The following is a 25,359-nucleotide window of genomic DNA, read 5'->3' on the forward strand; positions in this document are numbered from 1 at the left end:
GAAGTAAGTAATACCAACATAATAAAATCAGTTTTCCAAAAGAAAAAGTACATTTTAGTTGATGACTACTCACTTGATTTGCAAAAGGGATCCCCACAGTTGTGTTTAAAAGTTGGAAACTTCCCCAAGCTTATGAAGACTTTTCAAAAGGTGAAAACCCACCAAACTGTAGATAGACAAGCACATCTGGAAAAGCTCAGATTGGCTGCTTTCTCTAGGACTCTATTGCCAATTCATTCATGCGTTTCCTTTCCCATGTTCAAGCATGGCTACTCTGCAACCAGCTTTGCTCCCACCCCTGTTTCTCCGGGCCTTTGGTCCTGTTTTCTGTGGCTCTAGCTTCTAACACATTAAAGGCAATCTGAGGAGTAACAGAAAATAGCATCACATTGGAACATTTCCTATGGATGCACCTATGCTCTCATGAAAAAGTTTTTTTATTCTCTTGTGCTAGACTTCAGCCATTTCTCTCCTTAAAGTTTGACATATAACATTTGTCCTTCCTGACCAGAGTTTTTAGTGGGACAAGTGATGAAGGAAAAAAGAAAACAGCTATAGCACAGAGTTATCAGTAAAAATGATCAGGAAGTTCAGCATGCTGTGGGAGCACAGGCAGAAAAAAGCCTGTAGCCCAGACCTTTTGGGATGGTGGAGTGGAGGTCAACTAGAGAACACTGCCTGAACCTTAAGGATTAATAGGAGTTAGCCAGGAAAATCTGGGAGGGGAGAAGACGAGTGCTCAACACAGAGGAAACAGCATGTGCAGAAACCTAGAGGCTAGGGAGCGCAAAGGTGTTTAGGGTCATTTGGCCCTAGGATGTGAGTTGGAGAGTGTGCATAGATGAGGATGGAGAGGTAACCAGGGCAACTTCTTTTGGCCCTGGTAAGGATTGTGGACATTATCTTAAGAGCAGGGGGAGCAATTGATGAATTTTCATCAAAACAGTAGTAGAATCAGGTTCTCTTTTTTTTTTTTTTTTTTTTTGCGGTACGCGGGCCTCTCTCACTGTTGCGGCCTCTCCCGTTGTGGAGCACAGGCTCCAGATGCGCAGGCTCAACGACCATGGCTGTCGGGCCCAGCCGCTCCGTGGCATGTGGGATCTTCCCGGACCGGGGCACAAACCCGTGTCCCCTGCATTGGCAGGCGGACTCTCAACCACTGCGCCACCAGGGAAGCCCCCAGGTTCTCATTTTTTAAAGATCATTGTGCCTGCAGGGAGGAGAGAGGTTAGAAGGGATCACAGTGGAGACAGGGAGACTAGGAGGCTGATCAAGTATTCTGGGAAGTATTAGTGATAGCTTCTACTCAGGTAATAGCTGTGGTGATAAGGAGAAATAATCTCCTTTGAGAAAGAGTTAAATAGGTGAATGGATAGAACTTGTTGATAACTTGGGTTGATGGATCAGTAGAGAGGGAGAAGGAAAGTATTATGCTTATTTTTGTGGCATGAGGAATTAGGTAGATGGGAATGCCACTGAGCTAGGAACAGAGAGCATTGATGCAGTGCAGGTATGAGGGCAGGGGTGTTCAGAAAGGTCATTTCAATTCTGGGTGTTTTGCATTTGAGGCATCTGTGGGCTGTCCAGGTGGGATTTATCTGGTAAACAGTTGGATATATGGGTTTGAGCTGAGCTAATTAGTTAACTAATTAGAGATAATTAGTTCCTTCATTCAGCAAATATTTATTGAGCCCTCCTATGTGCCAGGAGTTGTTTTTAAAGTATTGGGAATTAGTAGTGGGTAAGACAGAGAATATAGCCCTGCCTTCACAGAGATTATTTTTACAGAGTGGGAAGACAGACAATAAACAACAAAATAATTTCGGATCGTCAAAGTACTCTGAAGGAGATGGAGTAATGATATAGTGACAGGTGGATGTGAGGCAGAGATTAGTTTAGACGGGTGGGCTTCTTAAGGAGGTGATACTTGAATGATTAGAAGAAACTATACTGAGAGTCAGGAGAAAACATTCTAGGCAGAGAAGAGCAGCTGTACAGAGTTCCTGAAGGCCTCAAAAGCCCACTGGAATCTCCGCTCTAATTTGTAGCTCCACTTTTTTGTCAAGGCGTTGGGCCACCCCATAGCAAGTACAGATACATCTTTTGATGGCTGATTTGATAGTGAATTGAGAAGAGACAGAATATACCCCAAACATCGGATCTTTTTCTCCTCCTCCTCCTCCTCTCCTTCCTTAGGCCAGCCCTTCTGTCTCTCTTGAATTGTTCTCTCTTATACAGCCTTGATTCTCAACCTAATGTTGAAGCAAAAAATTCACAGCATTTCCTGAATTGTGTTGAATCTCTGAAATGCAGATTAATTCTATTGTAGTCCTTTGCATCCTAAAGATGTATCAGTAACTCCTAAACGTGTCATTGTTGTTCCCTACTGTGCTAAATGCAGATTCTAAAAAGGAATTTGCTTTTTTCATCTATTTTCTATTGTAACTAGCAATAAAAACCCAGTAGAAGGCAGAGACATAAACAGGCCTTTGATGATTCTTTACTGAGTCCCAGCTTGGCACAAAGCAAAAGAATATCCAGAAGGGCTGAAATACCAGCATTGAATAACAGTGCCTTACAGGATTCAAAACACTCCTCCTGCTTGAGCAGGGGAGTTCCTTGAACTAAACACTCCTTATAATAGTAGATGATGCTTTGGGTGACACACTAGAATATGTGCTTCACTTTTTGATTCCTGCTGATTGATCCAGTGATAAAACTTAAAATCAATAGCAGATCTTTCTAGAGCAGAGTTTTGCAGCCTTGACACCACTACTTTCACGTTGGGCTGGATAATTCTTGTTCTGGGGAGCTGTCCTATGCTTTGTAGGATGTTTAGCAGAATCCCTTGCCTCTACCGCTAGATGCCAGTCATATACCCTCCCCAGCTGTGACAAACAAAAATGAGTATAATTATTGCCAAATGTCCCCCTGGGATCAAAATCACTCCTGGCTAAGAAACTACTGTTCTGGAGGAATTCTTAACTGTTCTTCTAAAGGAGCATACCTCTGGAGGCATCAGGCTCCCCAGCTTCAAACTATACTACAAAGCTACAATAATCAAGATAGTATGGTACTGGCACAAAAACAGAAATATAGATCAATGGTACAGGATAGAAAGCCCAGAGGTAAACCCATGCACATATGGTCACCTAATTTATGACAAAGAAGGCAAGAACATACAAAGGAGAAAAGACAGTCTCTTCAATAAGTGGTGCTGGGAAAACTGGACAGCTACATGTAAAAGAATGAAATTAGAACATTCCCTAACACCATACACAAAAATAAACTTCAAATGGATTAAAGACCTAAATGTAAGACCAAACACTATAAAACTCTCAGAGGAAAACTTAGGAAAACACAAACCATATATGTGGTTTGACATAAACCACAGCAAGGTCTCTTCTGACCCACCTCCTAGAGTAATGAAAATAAAAACAAAAATAAACAAATGGTACCTAATTAAACGTAAAAGCTTTTGCACAGCAAAGGAAACCATAAACAAGACCAAAAGATAACCCTCAGAATGGGAGAAAATATTTGCAAATGAAACAACAAAGGATTAATCTCCAAAATATACAAACAGCTCATGGAACTCCATATCAAAAAACAAACAATCCAATTAAAAAATGGGCAGAAGACCTAAATAGACATTTCACCAAAGAAGACATACAGATGGCCAAGAGGCACATGAAAAGTTGCTCAACATCACCTAATTATTAGAGAAATGCAAATCAAAACTGCAATGAGGTAACACCTCACACTGATCAGAATAGCCATTATCAAAAAATCTAGAAACAATAAATGCTAGAAAGGGTGTGGTGAAAAGGGAACCCTCCTGCACTGTTGGTGGGAATGTAAATTGATACAACCACTATGGAGAACAGTATGGAGGTTCCTTAAAAAACTAAAAATAGAACTCTCATATGACCCAGCAATCCCACTACTGGGCATATACCCTGAGAAAACCATAATTCAAAAAGAGACATGTACCACAACGTTCATTGCAGTACTATTTACAATAGCCAGGACATGGAAGCAACCTAAACGTCCATCGATAGGTGAATGGATAAAGAAGATGTGGCACATATATACAATGGAATATTACTCAGCCATAAAAAGAAACAAAATTGAGTTACTTGTAGTGAGGTGGATGGACCTAGAGTCTGTCATACAGAGTGAAGTCACAAAGAGAAAAACAAATACCGTATGCTAACACATATATATGGAATCTAAAAAAAAAAAAAAAAAGTACTGATGAACCTAGTGGCAGGGCAGGAATAAAGACATAGACATAGAGAATGGACTTGAGGACACGAGGTGGGAGGGGGAAGCTGGAGCGAAGTGAGAGTAGCATCGACATTTGTACACTACCAAATGTAAAATACATAGCTAGTGCGAAGCAGCAGCATAGCACAGGGAGATAAGCTCAGTGCTTTGCAATGACCTAGAGGGGTGGGATAGGGAGGGTGGGAGGGAAGCTCAAGAGGGAGGGGTATGGGGATATATGTATGCATGTGGCTGATTCGCTTTGTTGTGCAGCAGAAACTAACACAGTATTGTGAAACAATTATACTCCAATAAAGGTCTATTAAAGTAAATAAATTACTTAAATAAATAAAGGAGCATACCTCATGCTTCAAGTGTATGCCCTACTGATCTGGCAGTGGTGGGCAGCAAATCCAAGGACTGTTAGTGGAATCAACCTATATCACTTGGGTCCAAGTCTGATGGAAAGGAGTACTGATTACTCCAGAGGCAGCTTCTATCACCCATGTTGGACTGCTGGAAGGAACACTGTCATCTTATACTTGGGTTTTATTTATTTGCCTGGTAGGATATCCAGAAGGAAGAAGGAAAAATTGGAAGACTAGTCTATGCTAGAGCTGTCCCACAGCCAAGGATACACCACTCAGTATTTAAATTTTAACCAGATTATGTTATGAGCAAGTTGAATTTTATGTGTGTGTGTATTTATATGTTCTTGCATGTATATATGTGTGGATATATACACATGTATGTATGCATGTATTTATAGTGTTACAACTCCCTAACCATTTGTATGTTGGCTGTTTAGGATTTTGTGTATGCTTCAAATTCTTCTTTAACAAATCACTTTCATTATATAGTCCTTAAATTATCTTTGCCTGGTCGATCACTGCATGAGACCCCACAGCAAAAATCAAAAAAAAAAAATTTCAGCTGTTTTGGGAATGTTGATTTTGCTTCCTTTGTGTTGTGCTTATAGTTAATAACATACTTCCTAATATCCTATAGCGTACAGATGTCAACCCTTTTCAGGCAATGGACCGAATGATGTTAAATATGCGAAACAGCATGCAGGAATTACAAAGAAACTTTGTAAGTACTAAAGGACTGATGAGAATGTTATTTTCAGTTATTGGTATCCTATATTATAGTGGCTTTCAACCTTTTTCTAACCATGGTCCACAGTGATTGAAAAATATATCTTACATCATGACAGTACTTGTGTACTGTATATATTTTACAGCTGAAATAAAAATTTCATGAGAAAATAATCATACTGTTTACAGCATGTGCTGATATTTTCTATTTTACTTCATATTTTAAAAATCCTGGTCACAGCCTACCAAAATGATCTCAGAACCTGCAAGTTTGAAAAGCAGCGTTAATTAAACTTTCAAAATAAAAACATTCAACTTCAAAAACATTTATTCTGCTGAAGATCACTATTGTAAATGAATGTTTTATATGAATTTAGATTTTTTTATTATGTATAACTTGTCTACTTAAAAAGATTTGTAGCATCTAAGAAATTAAGTTTTATTGTTAAAAAATAACTCTGAAAATAGAAATTTCAGGAATGATGTTTAGGCACTGGATTAGATTCATACAGTCCAAACACTTATAAACTAGTACTAATACTCTTACTTTTCTACTCATGATATTAATCAAAATAACTTGATTCAGTATGAAGACCACCCATATTATTTTAGTCATCCAGTTTGAAATCTAAGGATCATTTCAGAATGTCCAAATCTAGGACATTATTAATGATTTTAGAAATGTAGGAGTTGGTACCCACAGAAGGTATAAAACTTCTTGGCATATGGCTAATTGGCTCAACATTGGCAAAATTGCACACAAAAGTCAACCACTGACTGTACAAGTATTACATGCTTCAGGGCACGGCATCTATAAATTTAAGCCACAAGTCTTTGACCTCAAAGATTTGAGGATTTCTGAATGAATCACTTGTCATTTATTATTCCTTACAAGGAGAGTGTGAATTGGTACCTAAAATGGAAGGAGGTTAGGGCCTTCATGGGGGTACCATTTGGACATCATACTGATCATATATACTATCTTTAGTAGAACTTCTAGCTAGTGTTGTTACTTTATTTGAATCCTCTGACATTATTTCTTCGTATTTGACTGAACTCACTGGATTTACAATTTATATGTACCTCTAGGGTAACCTTTCAACGGATCCAAATGGACATTCGTTTAGTTCTTCCTCAGTTATGACTTATTCCAAAGTAGGAGATGAACCACCAAAGGTTTTCCAGGCCTCAACTCAAACCCGCAGGGCTCCAGGAGGAGTAAGTATTTTCTTGGAACTTTATAAAGTTGTGGAATCATAGATCACCTATATCAAATTTTAACTATTAAAATTTGACCTGGTACTGGTCAGGGGAAGGGATGGGGGGAGAAAACACAGGTCAGTGTGAAAAGCAATAAAACTAACTGTATTTATGTATTTATTTTGAGGCATTCTTTGTCTCCCCCACCTACCTCCATCCCTGCCCCAGGTGCCTTTTTTCATGTTAATATCCATGGATGTTTATTAGCTTTACATGTTGACAAAGTAAGTAGACACTATAAGAAGTCTTTGTTTCATGAAATAAATGTCTACTTTTAGTTTCTATTTGAAGTAGGTGAATTTTTTAACTCATAAAATATTTCAAGTATACAGAAAGGACATAGAGAATAATATAATATACGTACCCCATACTCCTTCAATCCAGTTTAGTCAAATCATTAACACTTTTCTCTATTTAAGTTGTCTCTTGTTTTGCTTCCTTTTTAAGCAAAGATGTTACAGATTCAGTTAAAGCTTCCAATATACTCCTTCCTCCTCCTCCTTTTCCCTTTCTCCGTCCCCCAAAGACAACCATTTTCTTATACAGGCATGCCTCGTTTTATTGGGCTTCACTTTATTGCACTTCACAGATAAATTGTGTTTTTAACAAACTAAAGGTTTGTGGCAACTCTGTGTTGTCAGATGATAGCAATTTTTAGCAATACAGTGTTATTAAATTAAGGTATGTACATTGCATTTTTAGACATAATGCTACTGCACACTTAATAACTACAGTATAGTGTAAACATAACTTTTATGTGTACTGAGAAACCAAAAGAATCATGTGACTCACTTTATTGCAATATTCCCTTCATTGTGGTGGTCCAGAACAGATCCCGCAGTATCTCTAAGGTATGCCTGTACCTGGAATTTATCATTTTCATGCATGCTTTTATAATTTTATTACTTATGTATGCTTCATATACAATACAGTGAATTATTTTACAGGTTTCTAAACTTTGTATAAATGGTTTCATACTGTACGTGTCCTCTGCAGCTTGACTTTGCTCAGTAATTGCTTCTGAGATTTATTCAAGTTGATATGTGTAGCTCTGGTTTCTTATTTTAACTTCTATATAAATGTCTAAAATATGAATATACCACAGTTTGTTTTGTTTTGTTTTGTTTTGTTTGCGGTACGCGGGCCTCTCACTGTTGTGGCCTCTCCTGTTGCGGACCGGCTCCGGACGCGCAGGCTCAGCGGCCATGGCTCACGGGCCTAGCCGCTCCGCGGCATGTGGGATCCTCCCGGATCGGGGCACGAACCCGTTTCCCCTGCATCAGCAGGCGGACTCCCAACGACTGCGCCACCAGGGAAGCCCTATACCACAGTTTTTTAATCTATTTTTCTATTGATAGATATTTAGGTGTTTATAATTTTTCACCTATTCATCTTTATACCTGTCTCCTCGTGCAAAAGGGCTAGGAATGCTATTGTTGGATCAGAGGAGATGTGTGTCTTCATCCTTACCTAGAAATCACCAAGTTATTATCACACAGTGATTGAGACAATTAGCTCCCACAGACTTTGGTATGAGTTCCCATTTCTCCACTTCCTTGTTAGTACTTATAGTAAAGAAAATTTGGGTTTGCCTGTCTAATGGGTGACTTAAATGAAAATAGAATATATAAGTCATTTCACGAGTGCTGAATAATTAGTTGCCCTTTCTTGTAGGAATGCTAGTATGTACTCCCATCTATTAATTGTCAAGGACAGTGTTGAAGGCACTAAGTTTAATATAATTAAGTTATTCTTTGTTTTAATAATTATATTCGTTCTGTTTGTCCTAGACATTTTAATTGTAAGCAGTTCAGGAAATATCAGAGAACTATTACCATAATTTTACTACAAGTTGGTAGTGGAACTGAGTACCCATTATTTTTAGAGCAGTAGATTTATATTCTTACCTCTATAGGTAAACAGGTTCTGAGGAGTTTATAGTCTATATTTATTTAAATAATAACTAATTTTTATTTTCATCATTTTCACAGGTAAAGGAAACTAGGAGAGCACTGAGAGATTCTGAGAGTGGACTAGAAAAAATGGCTGTTGGTCATCACCTCCATGACCGAGCTCATGTCATTAAAAAGTCAAAGAACAAGAAGACTGGAGATGAAGAGGTCAATCAAGAGTTCATCAATATGAATGAAAGTAAGTTATCAGAGAAAATAGCATTCTTCCTCTCAAAGTTAAAATAGCAGCTGTACCCATAGAACTTGGTGAATATTTTTTATAGAAACATTTTATATGATGTTGTTTCAGACAGTTTATGAATTGTAAATGTAGAGAATACGTTATCAAAGTAGTAATAAAATTGTGGTTTCAGTGTTTCATTGTAGATCTGTTTTTTATAGTGATTCTTGTTAATGTTGAGTATCATTTATTTTTTTGTTATATACTTGGAAAATGGAATCTTTTGAATTGTTTTTTAGTAAGACTATCAGTAGGAAATCGAGTTTTTATTTATTTCTGATATCAAAGAAGTACATTCGAAAAGTATAAAAAAGTATAAAGGAAATTAAAATTATTCATAACTCCAACCCCAAATAACTACTATTAACGTTTTAGTGTATTTCTTCCTAACAGTTTTATGTATTGATATATATAAACATACAATCACACATACTGTTTTTCAAAATTTGTATTTTACTATCTATATAGTTTATATTGTGCTTATTTTAATTCCCCACTATAATTGTGAACAGTCACCTATGATGTTACTTTTCAGAAACATCCTAGATGGTTACCTAAAAGTTTTATCATGAATTGGCCATAATTTATTTCAACTATTCTGTATTGTGGGGCACTTAGGCTTTTGTATAGATAAGATTTAAATTTCTGGTGTTGTCAGATAATAAATCACATATATATCAAGCAAATCTTTCCACTTCTTAGATTTTATATTCATTCTTCAACTCATTTAAGACTTCCTAACTTTTTTCATTATAGTTTTTAAGCTGTATTCATTTCCTGTTTTTAGAAAGTATTTTGAATAAAAATGTTTTAGCATAGTAAAGGGTTTAAATTATATGATTTTAGAAAAAGAAATTCTCTTGGAGCTGGATAAAATTATTCTTATGCAATGAGATGGAAGCCACAATATCTTAACCTCTCTTTAATTTTAACCTTTGTAATTTGGCCATATTTAAATATATACAGAGTACTTCACAATAATGAAGATACTGAAGAAAATTTTAGTAAAGTAACACATTATTATAAAGGCAATCTGAAAGAACACGTATTATCATTTACTTATTGTTATTATGGAATTTAGATTACCTACTTCATAACAACATGAACTGTCAGATGAGTAACCTGTCTCAGGAAATTGAAAAAGAAACTTGTGAGGCCAAACTGAGGACAGGAAGTGCTAGGCACAGGAGGAGTGTCCTCCCAGTAAGAGGAAGAGTAGCATCACCATGAGATGACCCGGGAAGAAAGCCTGTTAGTCTCGCTGGGTCATGGGGTCCATTGGATAAGTAATGTGATATCCAGGCAGGTGTGTGAAAAACCAGATCATCCATAAGCAAATTATCAACAGGAATAGGAGAGGAACAAAGAGAAAAGGAAATACTACTCTGAGTCCAAGACCTTTTTATTTGAAGCAGTTTCCTGCTTCTACTTTAAGGTTAGGCTGATGGAAACACCAGGCTAGAGTGAAATGTGTGGGGAGCAAGGCAATTACTGACAGCTGATACCTTAATACTTACCACTTTATTTTGATATTGGATGTAGGTGATGCTCATGCTTTTGACGATGAGTGGCAAAATGAGGTTCTGAAGTACCAACCAAGGGGACAATGGCACAATCTAGAAAACTCTAGGATGCGAAACATTGGTCATGAGAATTCAGGATCCCGAGAACTTAAAAGAAGGTAAAAGTTATTTCTAAACTAAGCTGTGTTTTTTAAAGACAATTTAGAAGAGAAGTTATGTAATTTTACCTCTGTTATCGGGAAGTTTTGATTAACATCCAAGTTGTTTGTATCAATAATATCTTTTGTGAAAGATGTAATAACTTTATATTATTTCTGAGTATTCCAACACAAATTTAAATTTGTATCTGAAAACCAATAGTATTTTAGGATTATATGACTAGTACCTTACTAGCAAATTATGCTTTAGACAATGGGGCTAAAATCCTCCTAAGGTAGAGCAATATACTATAATGCAGTTATTCTTGTGAAACAGATTTTCATCTGGATAGAGTAGGAGTCATACATTTTGTACCAGGTAAAGATACTGGTGTTTAGGGATATGGTAAGGAGAGAGGAACTGTAGCTAAAAGGCTGAACAAAACTTCCCTAACAAGTCAAAATTGAGCATTTAATGGTAAAAAGATTTTTAGACCCTTGTATAATATGTAACAGTATCTGTATTAGATATCAAATATTTTGGAAGAGTTTTGCAAAAACTTTAGCCTCCTTTGGAATTACCGTTTGGAATAGCTGCGAAATATGAACGTGCTAATACCACACTTTTATAGAGATTATAGAAATTTTGACACATTTAGTATATATCCTAGAGTTACAATTTTATTTGATACTCTGGGGGAACAATTGAAAACACTACCTAAATCCTATTGAAAATTAGACTCGAGAGAGAGAGGGCTCAGCAGGCCTGAAAACAGAAATCTGTTCTAGGCTCTAAGAGAGTGGAGAATTGCTGCAGAAGGTGGAAGCCTTCCCAGAACCAGCGGTCGACAAGTGGGTACCAAGTAAATTAGAAGACTTGTGCAGAATTTCATGTGCTAGCATCTTTTATTTTAAAATACTTGTTTAGGAATTTAGAGCCCCAATGTTTTCTTTAGAAATCTTGCTCTCATATTAATTTTAGATAGTATTTGTCTCACTTTGAAAAGCTTATTGATAAAAACCTAACAGTGCTAAGTTTGACTATGAAATCCAGGTCCCAGTTAGAGAAAAGCATGCTCTTTATAGATGATCTATAAATTTATGGCCTATCAGTGGCATTTTCTGTAAACCAGCACTGTCCAATAGAACTTTCTGAAATGATTTTTTGCAATGACGAAAATGTTATGCATCTGTACTGTCCAATATGGTAGCCAGTAGCCCCACGTGGCTATTGAATCACACTTGAAATGTAAACAATGCAGCTGAGGAACTGAATTTTTAATTTTTATTTTATTTTAATTAATTTAAATGTAAACGATGTGGCTAGTGGCTACCATGTTGGACAGCATGGTTCAACGGTAAACAGTTATATCTATCTCAGGAAAGCAGCTGTTGCTTTCTTAAATGTTAAGTGAAATAGTCTGCCATATGTTTTTCAAAGCTATTAAGGAACCTTTAAGATAAAACTCACCTTAAATTACAGTGGTCTGTATCATGTTTGTATTGATTTTTTTAATGACCATTTAAAAAATGGTATTAATGTTCACATGTATATTTCTCAGGGAGAAACTGCATCAAAGTCCAGCCATTGAACGTGGAAGAAGATCAAATGTTTATGTGGATAAACTCAACATCAAAGGATCACCTATGAAAATCAACAAAAAATAAATAGCATTGCACTTGATTTGTTTAGTTTTGGTTGTTTGAACAGAGAAAGTAATGGTGCTGAGTAATACACCTAAGACCAATTGCTTGTTATTAAATCAATACTGTGTTCTTAGCAACTTTCTTCTGAATTTTCTTGGAAGTGCTAGCTTTATATTGTCCCTACTTTAGGAATAAAACTTTAATGTTCAATAGTGCAAGCTGTTAAACATTCTATGACACTCTTTAAAACATAACACATGCTGATTTTGCTTTCACAATTATTTTCCTATTGGCTATGTATTCCCCTATACATTCAAGATTGAATGTACAGCTAGCTGTTCTATCATATAAAATTAGTTAAAAGAATAAACTGTAAAAAAAATAGTCTCAATTTTTACTAACACTATAATAGGGTGATGTTTACAAAGGTTAAAATTATTTAGCTCAAATTTTATAATGTGTTACGTAGCCAGCTAGCTTAAAGAATTTTTTTTTTTTTTTTGCTGTATGCGGGCCTCTCACTGTTGTGGCCTCTCCCGTTGCGGAGCACAGGCTCTGGACGCGCAGGCTCAGCGGCCATGGCTCACGGGCCCAGCCGCTTCGCCGCATGTGGGATCTTCCTGGACCGGGGCACAAACTCGTGTCCCCTGCATCGGCAGGCAGACTCTCAACCACTGTGCCACCAGGGAAGCCCAAGAATTTTTTTAAATAAAGCAAAACTATACTAGTACTCTTTTACAAAAAATTAGTTATTGTTTTGATAAAGAACATAAAGAATAATCAAATAGTTCCTTTTCAAAGAGATTTTAAATTGTTAATATACATGAATTTTCTTATCGTTTCTTTATACAGTGTATTCTTTTTTTGTTCTGTGTTACATTTTCAACATTCGACAGACTTTATATTGACCTTTCTCTTTAACATCTTAAGGTAGCATATTTCTGTTCTCCTTTCTCACAGACAGCTTAATCTATCTCCACGGTTAACATTCTAAAGTTGCAGTGTCCTTGGAGAAACTCTGCTCGGCCTTTTTGTGACATTTAGAAAAATGCATTTGGTATTCTGCAAACCTGAATGATTGATTGTCTCAAAATTTCTTAGACAGGTGAAGTGTGTTTGAGCAAGGTACTTAATAATTCAATTGTTCCCTTTTTAAGTATACTATTTAAAAATTCAGCTCTTGGGTTTTTTTCATTCTAGAATGCGAGCATTAATCTGTTTTTATAAAGTTAGGCATGAAGTTTGTGAGAATATATAATCTTAACTTTTAAGTTTTTGTTGTTTCAAGGGGGGGAAAAACAGAATCGATTATCACTCTATATAATCCTAATATCTTCCCTTTTAAATTTTGGAAGTAGAATTGTGTGATTGTGCTTATACTCATCTAATTTTCTATATCATATCCTGTTAATTTTACTAGTCAGTGTTTCATGCCTTTAATTAGTCACTAAAATAAGATGCATATGTGTCAATTCATTTTTATAATGGAAAGCAATTGAGCAAGTATTAAAGATGTTAAAATTTTCCTCTTATGGATAATTTAGTATACTAATAACATACTATTACATACTGGTAAGTTATCATAAGGCATCCATTTGAAATAACACTTCTGCATAAATTCCCTAGACAGAGCAAAATCCCGGTAGACACTGTAATTATTCTCCTTTTGCCTAAATTATTACACTGAAGTTAACTTGAATCATTATATTCAAATATGAAAACACATTTTAATAAATAATTGTACTTAAAACAGTATAACTTCTATGCATCATATAACAGAGAATTCATAGATGCTTTTTTCATCTCAATTTGTTTACTGTAGAAATCAAATTAAAATTGAATTAGATATATATTTCCTCCTATGCCACAGTGCTTCCTAAGGGGCCACTTACAAAATATGTGACATCTGGAGATTAAGTGTTAATTCTTTATGTTCACACGATGCTGAAATTAACTTTTTTCAGATTTTATTTTTATCTTCATTCTGAAGTCAACTAGTATAAAAAAGAAGGTTCGCCATAGCTTGTAGTTCACATGTTATTTTTTCTTTATTGACAACCACTGATCTTTCTGGAACGCTGGGTCCTTGGGGAATGTAAGGATATTAACTATTTTGTGAATGTGGCCTTGACAATAAGTCCAAGTTGAAAACTTAGGCTCCTTGCTACTTTAGTGATTTTCCTGGTAACTTTCAGTCTCAGTGATAGGTTTTCATTATTTATCTTTAGGACTTCATTATCTTTTATTGTTACAGGGCAGTGGCAGGAGCACATTGGTATCAGATGGTGCCCTACGTGTGGCAATGTGATGGTGTTTGGAGGTGGGGCCTTTGGGAGGTGATTAGGTTATGAGAGTGGAGCCCTCATGAATGGGATTAATGCCTTTGTAAAAGGGACCCTAGAGAGCTCCTCCACCCTTTCTGCCTTGTGCCCACACAGTGAGAAGTTGGCTGCCTATGAACCAGGATGTGGGACACACCAGACACTGAATCTCCTGGAACCTTGATCTTGATCCCACCTTGCAGATCTATGAGAAATAAATTTCTGTTGTTTACAAGTCACCCCATCTATGGTATTTTTGTTACAGCTGCCTGAATGGACTAAGGCAATGGTCTTAGGCTAGTCGGGCTCGGGCAATTTGGAGATTCTACTGATGTTTGACCTAGACCCTTACTGCAGTGAATCAGGACCTTCACTGAATTGATCTTTATTCTTATAAAGATAAGATATAAAAGTTATAACATATACCTGGCAAAGTTATGGCAAAGTTATAAAATGACTATGAATTAATAGAATGTGTAACTGCTTTGAATGATATAATGTATGTGTATTTTGCCACTTTAAAACCTAACAGAAGTAATCTATAATGTATACCCATATAAAAATTTAGCTAGACAGTTCTTGGCCTTTTGTCCTCTAGTTTCCTCTGTGGAGAAAACAAGTTTATTACTTTGGTTAAAAGTGGTGATTAATAAAAATAATTAAGAATATACTTGGTATAATAATTACAGAAAAATATGAATATATATATACACACACAGAGGACAATGAGTATGAATTTTTACTTCAGGAAACTTAGTTTGTTAAAGTGGTAATTTCAAAAAGTAATTTCAAAAGTAACAGATACACTTTTTTTTTTTTTTTTCGGTACGCGGGCCTCTCACTGTTGTGGCCTCTTCCGTTACGGAGCACAGGCTCCAGACGCGCAGGCTCAGCGGCCATGGCTCACGGGCCCAGCTGCTCCGCGGCATGTGGGATCTTCCCGGACCGGGGCACGAACCCGTGTCCCCTGCATCGGCAGGCGGACTCTCAACCACTGCGCCACCAGGGAAGCCCCAGATACACTTTTTTATTTATCATAATTATATCTTAAAATTAAAGTAAAACCTTAATGTTATTACTATTTACATAATTATTATTTAATTTACATATTTTAAACAAATACACAGGCTTATAAAGACTAAATTTTTGAAAGCCTACAAATAAAAAAGTTTACTTAAAAGTATTCAACATTAATGGATTGATTCATCAAAGTAAATCCTTTACTAAAAATTAATACATGGATGATATACAAAAAATAAGTACAAAATTCATCATTGAATCTCTGGTTTTTCTTTCCTTGTATTCTGTAATTTACTCTGATTTCCATTTATTTGATCTTATTCATTTAACAAATATTTATTGAGCACCTAGCACATCAGGGGGTACAGCAATTAACAAAACCAAATCACTGTCCTTGTGGAACTTACATTCTCATTGGGAGAGTCAGACAACAGACAGCTATGTAAAATGTCTGGGTGTATCTAAGAAGAGCTCTGAAGGAAAATGAAGCAGTGCAGGAACATAGGGAAGAGCTTGCTGTTTTAGAAGAGTTGGTCAGGGAACACCTCACTGATAGAGGATATTTGAACAGAGAGAAGAAGGTAAGGGAAAGAGCCATGCTGGTATCCAGAGGAGAGCACAGGCTCTGGTCATGTGAGGATCAGCAAGGAGGCCAATGTGTCTGGAGGAAAATGAGCAAGTGACGTAGAGTTACACTGGTGTGGCTGCTCAAGCAAGACCTTGTAATGTAGGTGCTTATTCTGAAGGTTAATTTTTTTTAATTTATTTAAATTTTTAAGGTCATTAAAAATTTCAGATTAAAAAAATTAGTTATGAAAAATTTCAAGCCTACACAAAAGTAGAGATGACAGCAACAGTGAATTCACTAGTTGAGTGATTTCAGTAGAAAAATGACATGGCCAGGCTTAAAAGGATCCCTTTAGTTACTGTGCTGGGAATAGACTGAGCAGTCGCAGGGCAGAAGCAGTAAGGTCAGTTAGGCTATTACAGTAATTCCCTCGAGATAGCAGCGCTTTGAGAGGTGGAGAGAAGCTGCCGATTCTGGATCTATTTTTGAACGTAGTTCCCATAGCATATGCTGACAGACTAGATCAGCAGAGTCAAAGAGTGGTTCAAAGTGACATTTTTGGTCTGGGCAACTCAAAGAACGGAGTTTCCATTTATCGGATGAAGACTGCAGAAGAAGGTTTTGGTGGAAGATCATTAGCTCCTTTTTGGACATATTAAGTTCGAGATGCCTCTAAGAGATCCAAGTGGAATCCTCAAGGTTGCTGTCTTCTATAGGACTGGACATATAATGTTTAACATAGAACAAAGGTGAAACATTTTGAAAGGAGAAAAAGCACTTGTAGATAGTTCATTATTTTTCCACGTTCTTTACAGGTCATCCTATAGATCAATTATTTTTTCATATTTCTGTAGTAGCATAGATAACAATTTTGCATTTTTTTAACGTAAATTCTATTATAAACGTCTCTGCACTCTGCTGTATGGGGAAAACAACCACGTTTAAAGGCTGCATCTTTCTGGTAGCGTGCCAAAACCCTGATTAGCTCCGCAAAGTGACTGCACTTCCTCTTCCTAGTCGGCAGAGGGCACCCTGGCAGCGGAGGGTGCTGCTCGGCTCTGAGAACCGGAAGCTTCTCCCTCTCTCTTTTTTTCTCCCCGCCCTCTCATGCTTCGCACGTGAAGTCCTCTTCCGGCACTGTTTGCCGGCGTGCCTGTGAACGCCTGTAGTAGTGGTGCTGGTTGCCGGGCAGAGCCGGAGCTGCGGGGAGTTCGCGTCTGTTCTGCGCTAGCCATGAGGCTGCTGGGAACCGCCGCCGCCGCCGCCGCCGCCGCGGCTGTGGAGAGCCGGCCGCTCCCGCGGGTCCCCACCGCCCTGTGCTGGCAATGGAAGCAGGTAGTGGAGTCCGGCAGGGCGACACCGCACCACGGACTGTCCCCGGGACCTTGCGGTGTGTCCGGAGCCAGGGAGGAAGTGACACTCCTACCCTCCCTGGCACCTCCTTACTGACAGCTCCGAATGTGAGCTGTCGACCTCAGCGCTGAAAAGCCCCTCGGTATCTGCACAGCTGCTGGTTATTAATGAGCAGCGTCTCGGTGCGCTGGGAGGTTCGGCGGCCTCCGATTTACGGTTAAGCGTCTTATTTTTGGTATAACTTAGAGAAGAGAGGTGACTGGAGTGAAGGTCGAGACAACCTTCACTCGAGAAAAATTAGTGTGTCCAGGGCTTCTGACTCGTTATGCCGTGCTCTTTTCATTACAGAGTGTCGTTGGCCTGACTGATCCCTCTTTCAGCTGACCCTGGGTTGTTTGATTTGGAGCCCGACCCTCCCAGTACCTTTCTTTGGTTCTGTGTCTGCCTTTTGTGCGGGGCGCGGGGAGCGCAGAGTGGACTAGGATTAGGTAGGAGTTGAGCCTTTCCTGTCATGCAAACCTCCTTTGCTTTGCTCGCTGATATCGGTGGGATTTAATCAACCAAGTGCCGATCACCCAGATTCCATTTTACCCAGGTTTTCCAAGTTCTTCCCTTTTCCCAGAAGTGGCTGCAGTGCATTTTGGATGGGCAGTCCTATATAGAGAGATTTATATGGTGTCTTGTTTCCATAAATGCAGGATTCCCCATCACCACCAGAGTAAAATAAAGTTGTTGTTGTTGTTTTAATGTTACTAATTGTTTGGGGGTGGAAAGGAATTGGAGACCTTTTGTGGGCTGCCTTGAAGCTATTGGCACCACTGCATAGAGCATATAAGTCCGCAAACGTCCTTGCTAGCTGTGAACTACAGTAAGGAGGAAGGGGAAAAAAAAGTAAAATTTAGAGTAAAAACTATATTTCCTTTTAAAGTAGTTGTTGGGAGCAGTTTTTCTGATTTTATCAGCCCCAGTGTATATTTTCAAACTTGTGCCATCCGGTAAAAGGATCTGTTCCCTTTTATTTATTTAATTAATTAATTTGAATATATCTTTTCTGACTTATTTATTTATTTTTAAGAGTATGTCTTTTCTGTTCTCTCTTGCAACCTCTTCTTTGGTTACAGGAGTTTCAGGTTGAGACATTCCTTCTTTTGCCTTTTCAGACAATCATATATGACGTTTTGTGTCCATTGAGATTTCTTGGAGGAAAGATGTCCACTAAACCCTTTCTAATTGTCCACTGTTTTCTCATGAAAAGTGCATTGAATTGAGCTCTCTTATTTTTTCAGGCTAATTGGAAGATTTGCCGATGGTGTTCATCAGGGGTGATACCTAATGAGAAGATACGAAATATTGGAATCTCAGCTCACATTGATTCTGGGAAAACTACATTAACAGAACGAGTGCTTTACTACACTGGCAGAATTGCAAAAATGCATGAGGTATGTGGTTCATGGTTGATGCCATTAGTTTGACCCTGGTTTTAATTGTTTTATAAGGATTTAAGAAACTTTACAAACCTGAAAGATTAAAAGAATGGTAACAGTGGATCTTTAATCAGAGTCACAAAATGGATAGATCAGGTTGGCTTGAAATGTTGCTCTGAGGAATCTTTCTAGAGACCATCACTGTGGGTATACTGAGTAGGCTGTTTTTTAAGAATGTTAAGTCAGTATGATGTACCCTTAAGCAGCCATTAAAATAATGTTTACATACTTTTAAATGTTATGGAGAGATGTTTATAATGTTAAGTGGAAAAAGGGTTTAAAATGAGTTTAATAGTTTAAAAATACATATGTCAGGAAAGAATTATTTTAGAAAATCTTGAAACTCTCCTGAAGACATTACATTACATATTATTGAGTAATTCAACTCTCCACTTAAAAATGTTACTTCAGATGAAGATCAGCTCATTAAATCACAGACTTTAAAAGCTGAATTCTTCCCACCCAGACCTCAAAGTCCACAAGAAACACAGCAGGGAAAAATCTCTTCTCTGCATATCTGCTCACAGACTAACACAGGGCTGGTGGGCAGGAACAGTGCAGAGGGAGCAAGGATGGCTCTAAGACCAGGTAATGCTCAGTGGTAGCAGCTGCTAAAAATGGCAATGAAAAAAGGGTTAGGGTTAATAGAGGGCAAAACCTGTAATCAATTTTCTACTCCATGAGATGATATGGTTTGACAATTAGGTTTCTCTGAAAATTGCATCAGTTAACTATCTGTGTTCTGGTTCCATCTGTGAAGGTTTCTTTCCTTCTTGGAATGCAGGGACAGAGAAATCTGAATTGCTGTGCTTGTGTTTAGGTAAAAGGTAAAGATGGAGTTGGTGCTGTCATGGATTCCATGGAACTAGAAAGACAAAGAGGAATCACTATTCAGTCAGCGGCCACCTATACCATGTGGAAAGATGTCAATATCAACATTATAGATACTCCTGGTGAGCTAAGTTCTTGGTTTTATTGCAGCTTGTTTTGGCAGTGGCATATTTAGTTCTTTACCGTGATCTAGCTCATTTTTGAGTACAAAATAATACTCAAAAGTGTGACTGTGAATTCCCTATTAGAGAAATCTGACTTGGGACCTAGAATACTTCATCTTTAAGTGGTTTCTTTGAAAAATAGTGCAAAGAAATTGTGGATAGGAATGTTCTTGCCTTTTACATGTTGCAGCTGATTCCAAAGATGCCCATGCCCTAGTATCTTTTGAAGTGATTTTGTTGAGCCCCTGAACCTTATGGTAAGTGAACAGTATTGGTGGTTTAAGGAGTTCATATTTTATTTAGAAGACATACGTAATGATCAGAGATAGAAGAACTTTTACTTGTACATGTTGTAAAAATTCATACTGCTTTTTAAGACCCCGACACAGTTCTCTGTCTCATTTAGGGCACGTGGACTTCACAATAGAAGTTGAAAGAGCCCTGAGGGTGCTGGATGGCGCCATCCTTGTTCTGTGCGCCGTTGGAGGGGTGCAGTGCCAGACCATGACTGTTAATCGTCAGATGAAGCGCTACAGTGTTCCATTTCTAACTTTCATTAACAAACTCGACCGAATGGGCTCCAACCCAGCCCGGGCCCTGCAGCAAATGAGGTACTGAACCTTAGAACAGAGCGGGGGTGATGATCCGGATAACAAGCCTCACATCCAGAAGGACAGTTAACTCAGTGTCATTAAGCTTTATCCCCTTAAATTTTTTTTCCCTTTTTAAAATTCATCTATGTGTATGACTTACAGTAAATGGAACACTAAGGTCCGTAGTTTGGTTTGTGATGTGATTTCATCAACTACTTTCTCTGTAAAATGGAAGAAATATGACTTAAATTTTAGGGAGATTGAAGGTGAATTCAGAAAACCATCTGGCAATTTGTAGTGTTTTGCTCTAATTAGAGAAGTTATAATCTAGGGTAGATTCTAAAAGTACTGTGCATTTATTTAGACAAAGCTTGAGGATTATCTTCAATTTTAACCTTCATTTGAGGAATTTTAATTAATGACTTAAATTAGTACGCTATATTCTCTTGCCTTTTTTTAACATATTTGTTAAGACAACAGCAATACTTCCTTTCTGAATCAGACATAATCCAGTGGTATTGATACGATTTTACATTTTGCACAATACTACGCGTTTCACACAGCCTTTGAAAAGAGTCGGAGTTTCACTTTTCACCTTTTGTAGATCTGTAAATGTAGCGGTAGAGTTCCTACCCAAGTTTCACATGGCAGAGCTGATGGATGTAGGCAGTAAGGTTTGTGGTAATGGAGAGACTAAGAATGATGTGTCTGATGACAAAAGATACCGTGTTGAGGAACTTTAACTGACAGTATTGCTGTGTGCTCTCTGATGGAAGTGATGTTTTTGAGAACATGAGAGTGAAATATTTCTTTATTGGGCATTTGTAATACTTTCTTGGGATAACGAAACGTTTTCACTTTTTTTTTCTAGTTATATTTTACTTGTGGTTGGCAATAGATGGTCTCTTTGCACCAAGTCTTTTCCTGAATTCCAGGCAGATTCTCTTTCAGCATTTATTTGACTACTTTGGTTCTTTCTTTGCACCACTCCCTTTTACCTGTTACCTCATTCTGTAGCTCCCATTAAACAGATCTTGAAACTTCTGAATCTGGCCTCTGTGTTTTAACTTTTCTACCATACTTTCTCATACTTTCTGTCTCCTAATTTTTCACTGGGTTATGAGAGAATTTTTGAGGTCAGTCTTCCAACTCACTAATCTGGTATTCATCTGCATCCCTTCTGTTATTTAGCCTGTTTTTTGTTCTTTTTAATCCCAGCAGTTATGTAGTTAATTTCTATAAACTTTCCCTTTTATTGTGACATCTTTATTAATAGAGGTAATTCCTTTTTAGATCTTTACATTTTATTTTCTTCTAGTAACTTTCTCCTTGGAGGTTAGTACTATTTCTTAATTTCACCTCTCTTGCAAGCTATTGATTTCCTTCAGATATTTGGTGGTTCTTAGTTATCTATCCATAGTTATAGATGGGTACCTAGAATCTAGAGCATAGTTAGCTAGAGCATATTTCTACTTGAGTGTAAATCCCTGCCAGTGAGTGTGATTTCTCTTCGGTGGTTGTGCCTGATTGAGGGTACAGGCCGATGATGAGTGTCTGACTTTAATACCCACTCTAAGGGTTTTCCCCCTAAGGAACTTCCTTTTCAGATAGCTATACTCAGCTTCACTAGAGTCAGCTGATCCAAGAATGAGATGTGGGTACAATTATCCCACTATGCTTTAATTTCCTGGCCAACCACTCAATGACCTGTTTTTCCCTCTTCTGTTTCTGATCCAGGGTATTCTGGGGATCTGATGGGAAAATACGTATCTTACAGTTCTTTTTGTTGCCCGAATAGGGTTGAGGCTTCCTGAGCACAGTGAGTTTGGCTGTCAGTCTGTTCCCAAATGCTTTTGTATCCTCCGCTCTGACCTGCTGATCACTTCCACAGATCTGCCATTGATTTCCTTTTATATTTGTTTTGTCATTTCAAAGGGATTTGGGGAGAAAAAAGGGGTAAACATGTATTTTTATTTTTCAGGTCTAAACTAAGTCATAATGCAGCATTTGTGCAATTACCCATTGGTTTGGAGGGTGATTTTAAAGGTATTATAGATCTTATTGAGGAACGAGCCATCTATTTTGATGGAGACTTTGGGTAAGTGTTAAAAATATACTATTCTATTAAAATCTTATATTTTAAAAAGTATCAAAGAGAAGGAAAAGGATGAGTGCTTTAAATATAAACTTCTTTTTGAAATGTGGCTGGAAGAATATCCTCTAAGATGATTTTGTTTTAATGCTTTTAATCCTAGTTACTCCCCATTTTGCTTAGTATTCATTCCAAGGGAGAGTATGTTACTCTTTGGATGATATATTTATATCGCATTATGATATACACGGTGTGGTGAAAGGAGACCTTCAGCTTGGGCTAATGATGTAATATCTCTTTTTCTACTTGTTCATGCATTCATCCATGTATTCTTTCATTCTGTAGACTTTTCTGGAACAGCTACTATGTTCTGGGTATTATTATAAAAACTGGGAGGAAAACAGGGATCATAAATATTTCCTCTACCTACTTCATGGGATTACAAAAATAAAAAGATTAATATATAAAAGAAGTTAAAACTTGTATACCTGTGATTTAGGCAATACAAAAAGCAAATTGGTAACTTTTGAAATGGTTTTGGTCTGTCAACCAACTTTTGAAGAGACCTTTGCACACAAAGCATTGTAACTGCGCAGTGGTTATCAAACCATGGCATTCAGAAAAGTCACCTAGAGAGCTTATTAAAACACAAATCTCTGGATTCACCTTCAGAGATTCTAATTCAGTAGCTGTAGGGTGGGCCTGGAGTTTGCATTTCTGGAAAGCTCCCAAGTGGTGCTGATGTTTCAGGTCTGCAGACCACAGTTTGAATGGCACTATTATAGACAATTTGGGGAGTCATAAATGAACCTTTGTTCTGAAGCGTGGACCCAGTAGCCCGGCAGTTCTCTCCGAAGGTCCTTTATTAGGGGTTTCCTGTTTCTGCTATGGAACTGAGATTGCTGGTCTGGCAGGTGGGTGAAAGGCATTGTGATCAGTTAACTATATAGAATTTATCCTTATCGACCGTCTTGTAGGTAGGGAAAAAGATCAAGCCTATTCAGTGGACAAGGCATTTCTCACTCTTACTTTTTGTTTGACAACTAAGTAATGACAACAAAGTTTCTCTCTCACTCCTTAGAATGTAAGGGACAAGGATTTTTATCAGGTTTATTTGCTGCTGTGTACCCAGCCCAAGAACTGTCTGGTACAAAATAGAGACTCAAAAAAGATTTTTAAGTAAATGAATAAATCTGCTTCCTCAGAATTACCAGGGCACACGTTTCTGCCTACTGAAGCAGAGGCTTTTAAACATTGTTGTACATCAGAACCACGGGCCTCTCACTGTTGTGGCCTCTCCCGTTGCGGAGCACAGGCTCTGGACGCTCAGTCTCAGCGGCCGTGGCTCAAGGGCCTAGCCGCTCCACAGCATGTGGGATCTTCCCAGACTGGGGCACGAATCCGCGTCCCCTGCATCGGCAGGCGGACTCTCAACCACTGCGCCACCAGGGAAGCCCAGGTGGAACTTCTTAACATACCTGCCCCCTTTCCCAGCCCTAGACCACTGGGTATGTACATTTTGAAAGGAAGATTCTGACGTGAAAGACTAAGAAGGAGGGAGCTTGCCAAAATGGAAAAATTAAGTTCTGAAGGCTGTGAAGAGCATTCTTTAGGACAATAAGAATTATTTTCTGACTACTTGCAATTATTTGCAATTGGCTTCTTTTCCCTTTTTTTTCCCCCAGGAATGTGTTTTCTGAAAAGCTTGTTATTTTTCGACGTTAGATTCCATTTTTAAAGAAATCCTTTTAAAATGTTAAGACTGATGTTTCTAAATATCAAGTATATCCATTTCTCTGTTTTGTATTTTATTTGTGACTCTTACCTGTCTGGCCCCTAGAGGGACGGAGAACTGAGGTCAAGGTTGAAGAGTCTGTCATAATTAGTAACCTTTTTTTTTTTAAAACTACAGAATGGAGTGTTCTGTGTTAAAGATTGCTATTAATGAAAAGGAATAGTCAAGTCTCTAATCCTGCTTGTCAGAGACTGTGATATTCTTCTTTTGTTTTTTTTTTAAAGATTATGAAAACTACTGATACATGGAGTTTTTAATAAATTTATTTAATTTATTTATTTTTGGCTACATTGGGTCTTTGTTGCTGCACGCGGGCTTTCTCTAGTTGTGGCGAGTGGGGGCTACTCTTCCTTGCGGTGCGCAGGCTTCTCATTGTGGTGGCTTCTCTTGTTGTGGAGCACGGGCTCTAGGCGTGCAGGCTTCGGTAGTTGTGGCTTGTGGGCTCTAGAGCACAGGCTCAGTAGTTGTGGCTCATGGGCTTAGTTGCTCCGCGGCATGTGGGATCTTCCCGGACCAGGGCTCGAACCCGTGTCCCCTGTATTGGCAGGCAGATTCTTAACCACGGTGCCACCAGGGAAGTCCTGACTGTGATATTCTGATTAATTTGGTTAATAGAATTTTCAAGTACAGTTGACCATTGAACAATGTGGGGGTTAGAGGTGCTGATCCCCCCGTGCAGTTGAAAATCCAAGTATAACTTTTGACTCCCCCAAAACTTAACTACTAATAGCCTACTGTTGACTGGAAGCCTTACCTATAACACAGTTGATTGACACATATTTTGTATGTTACATGTTGTATTCTTAAAGTAAGCTAGAGAAAAGAAAATGTTAAAGAAAATCATAAGGAAGAGAAAATACATTTATAGTATTGTACTGTATTTATCAATATGGAAAGTAATACCTACATCAGTAAAATCTTATATGAGTCAAAGCACTGTAGATGTTATATGTATTACTAACACTAGATATCAAAAATGAAAAGATAAAATATGAAAAGAAATTCATATTTA

At 37.8% G+C, this 25,359-nt stretch overlaps 2 protein-coding genes across 13 annotated transcripts in view; both read left to right on the forward strand.

Annotated features, from left to right (window-relative positions):
• Nucleotides 1–12,163, forward strand: part of MLF1 (myeloid leukemia factor 1) — a 56,155-nt gene extending 43,992 nt beyond the window's left edge. For 2 of the 5 annotated variants that reach the window (XM_033855409.2, XM_073803840.1), the window contains 6 exons: nucleotides 4,838–4,915; nucleotides 5,278–5,361; nucleotides 6,456–6,584; nucleotides 8,618–8,777; nucleotides 10,362–10,500; nucleotides 12,042–12,163. In XM_033855409.2, the coding sequence (XP_033711300.1) occupies nucleotides 4,838–4,915; nucleotides 5,278–5,361; nucleotides 6,456–6,584; nucleotides 8,618–8,777; nucleotides 10,362–10,500; nucleotides 12,042–12,147 (696 nt within the window). In that variant the 3' untranslated portion in view covers nucleotides 12,148–12,163. Of the gene's footprint in view, nucleotides 1–4,837; nucleotides 4,916–5,277; nucleotides 5,362–6,455; nucleotides 6,585–8,617; nucleotides 8,778–10,361; nucleotides 10,501–11,268; nucleotides 11,332–12,041 lie in introns of all 5 variants that reach the window. The other 3 variants (XR_012331358.1, XM_073803839.1, XM_073803841.1) reach the window with 3 other exon arrangements.
• Nucleotides 12,164–17,163: 5,000 nt separating this feature from the next.
• The window catches only part of GFM1 (G elongation factor mitochondrial 1), a 57,650-nt gene continuing 49,454 nt past the window's right edge, over nucleotides 17,164–25,359 (forward strand). For all 8 annotated transcript variants that reach the window (XM_073803847.1, XM_033855411.2, XM_073803846.1 and 5 more), the window contains exons 1-5: nucleotides 17,164–17,370; nucleotides 18,675–18,827; nucleotides 19,693–19,825; nucleotides 20,274–20,478; nucleotides 22,442–22,558. In XM_073803847.1, coding sequence (XP_073659948.1) covers nucleotides 17,269–17,370; nucleotides 18,675–18,827; nucleotides 19,693–19,825; nucleotides 20,274–20,478; nucleotides 22,442–22,558 — 710 coding nt within the window. In that variant the 5' untranslated portion in view covers nucleotides 17,164–17,268. The remainder of the gene's footprint in view (nucleotides 17,371–18,674; nucleotides 18,828–19,692; nucleotides 19,826–20,273; nucleotides 20,479–22,441; nucleotides 22,559–25,359) is intronic.

This window comes from Tursiops truncatus, chromosome 4 (genome assembly GCF_011762595.2).
Source record: "Tursiops truncatus isolate mTurTru1 chromosome 4, mTurTru1.mat.Y, whole genome shotgun sequence".
NCBI classification, from domain to species: domain Eukaryota; kingdom Metazoa; phylum Chordata; class Mammalia; order Artiodactyla; family Delphinidae; genus Tursiops; species Tursiops truncatus.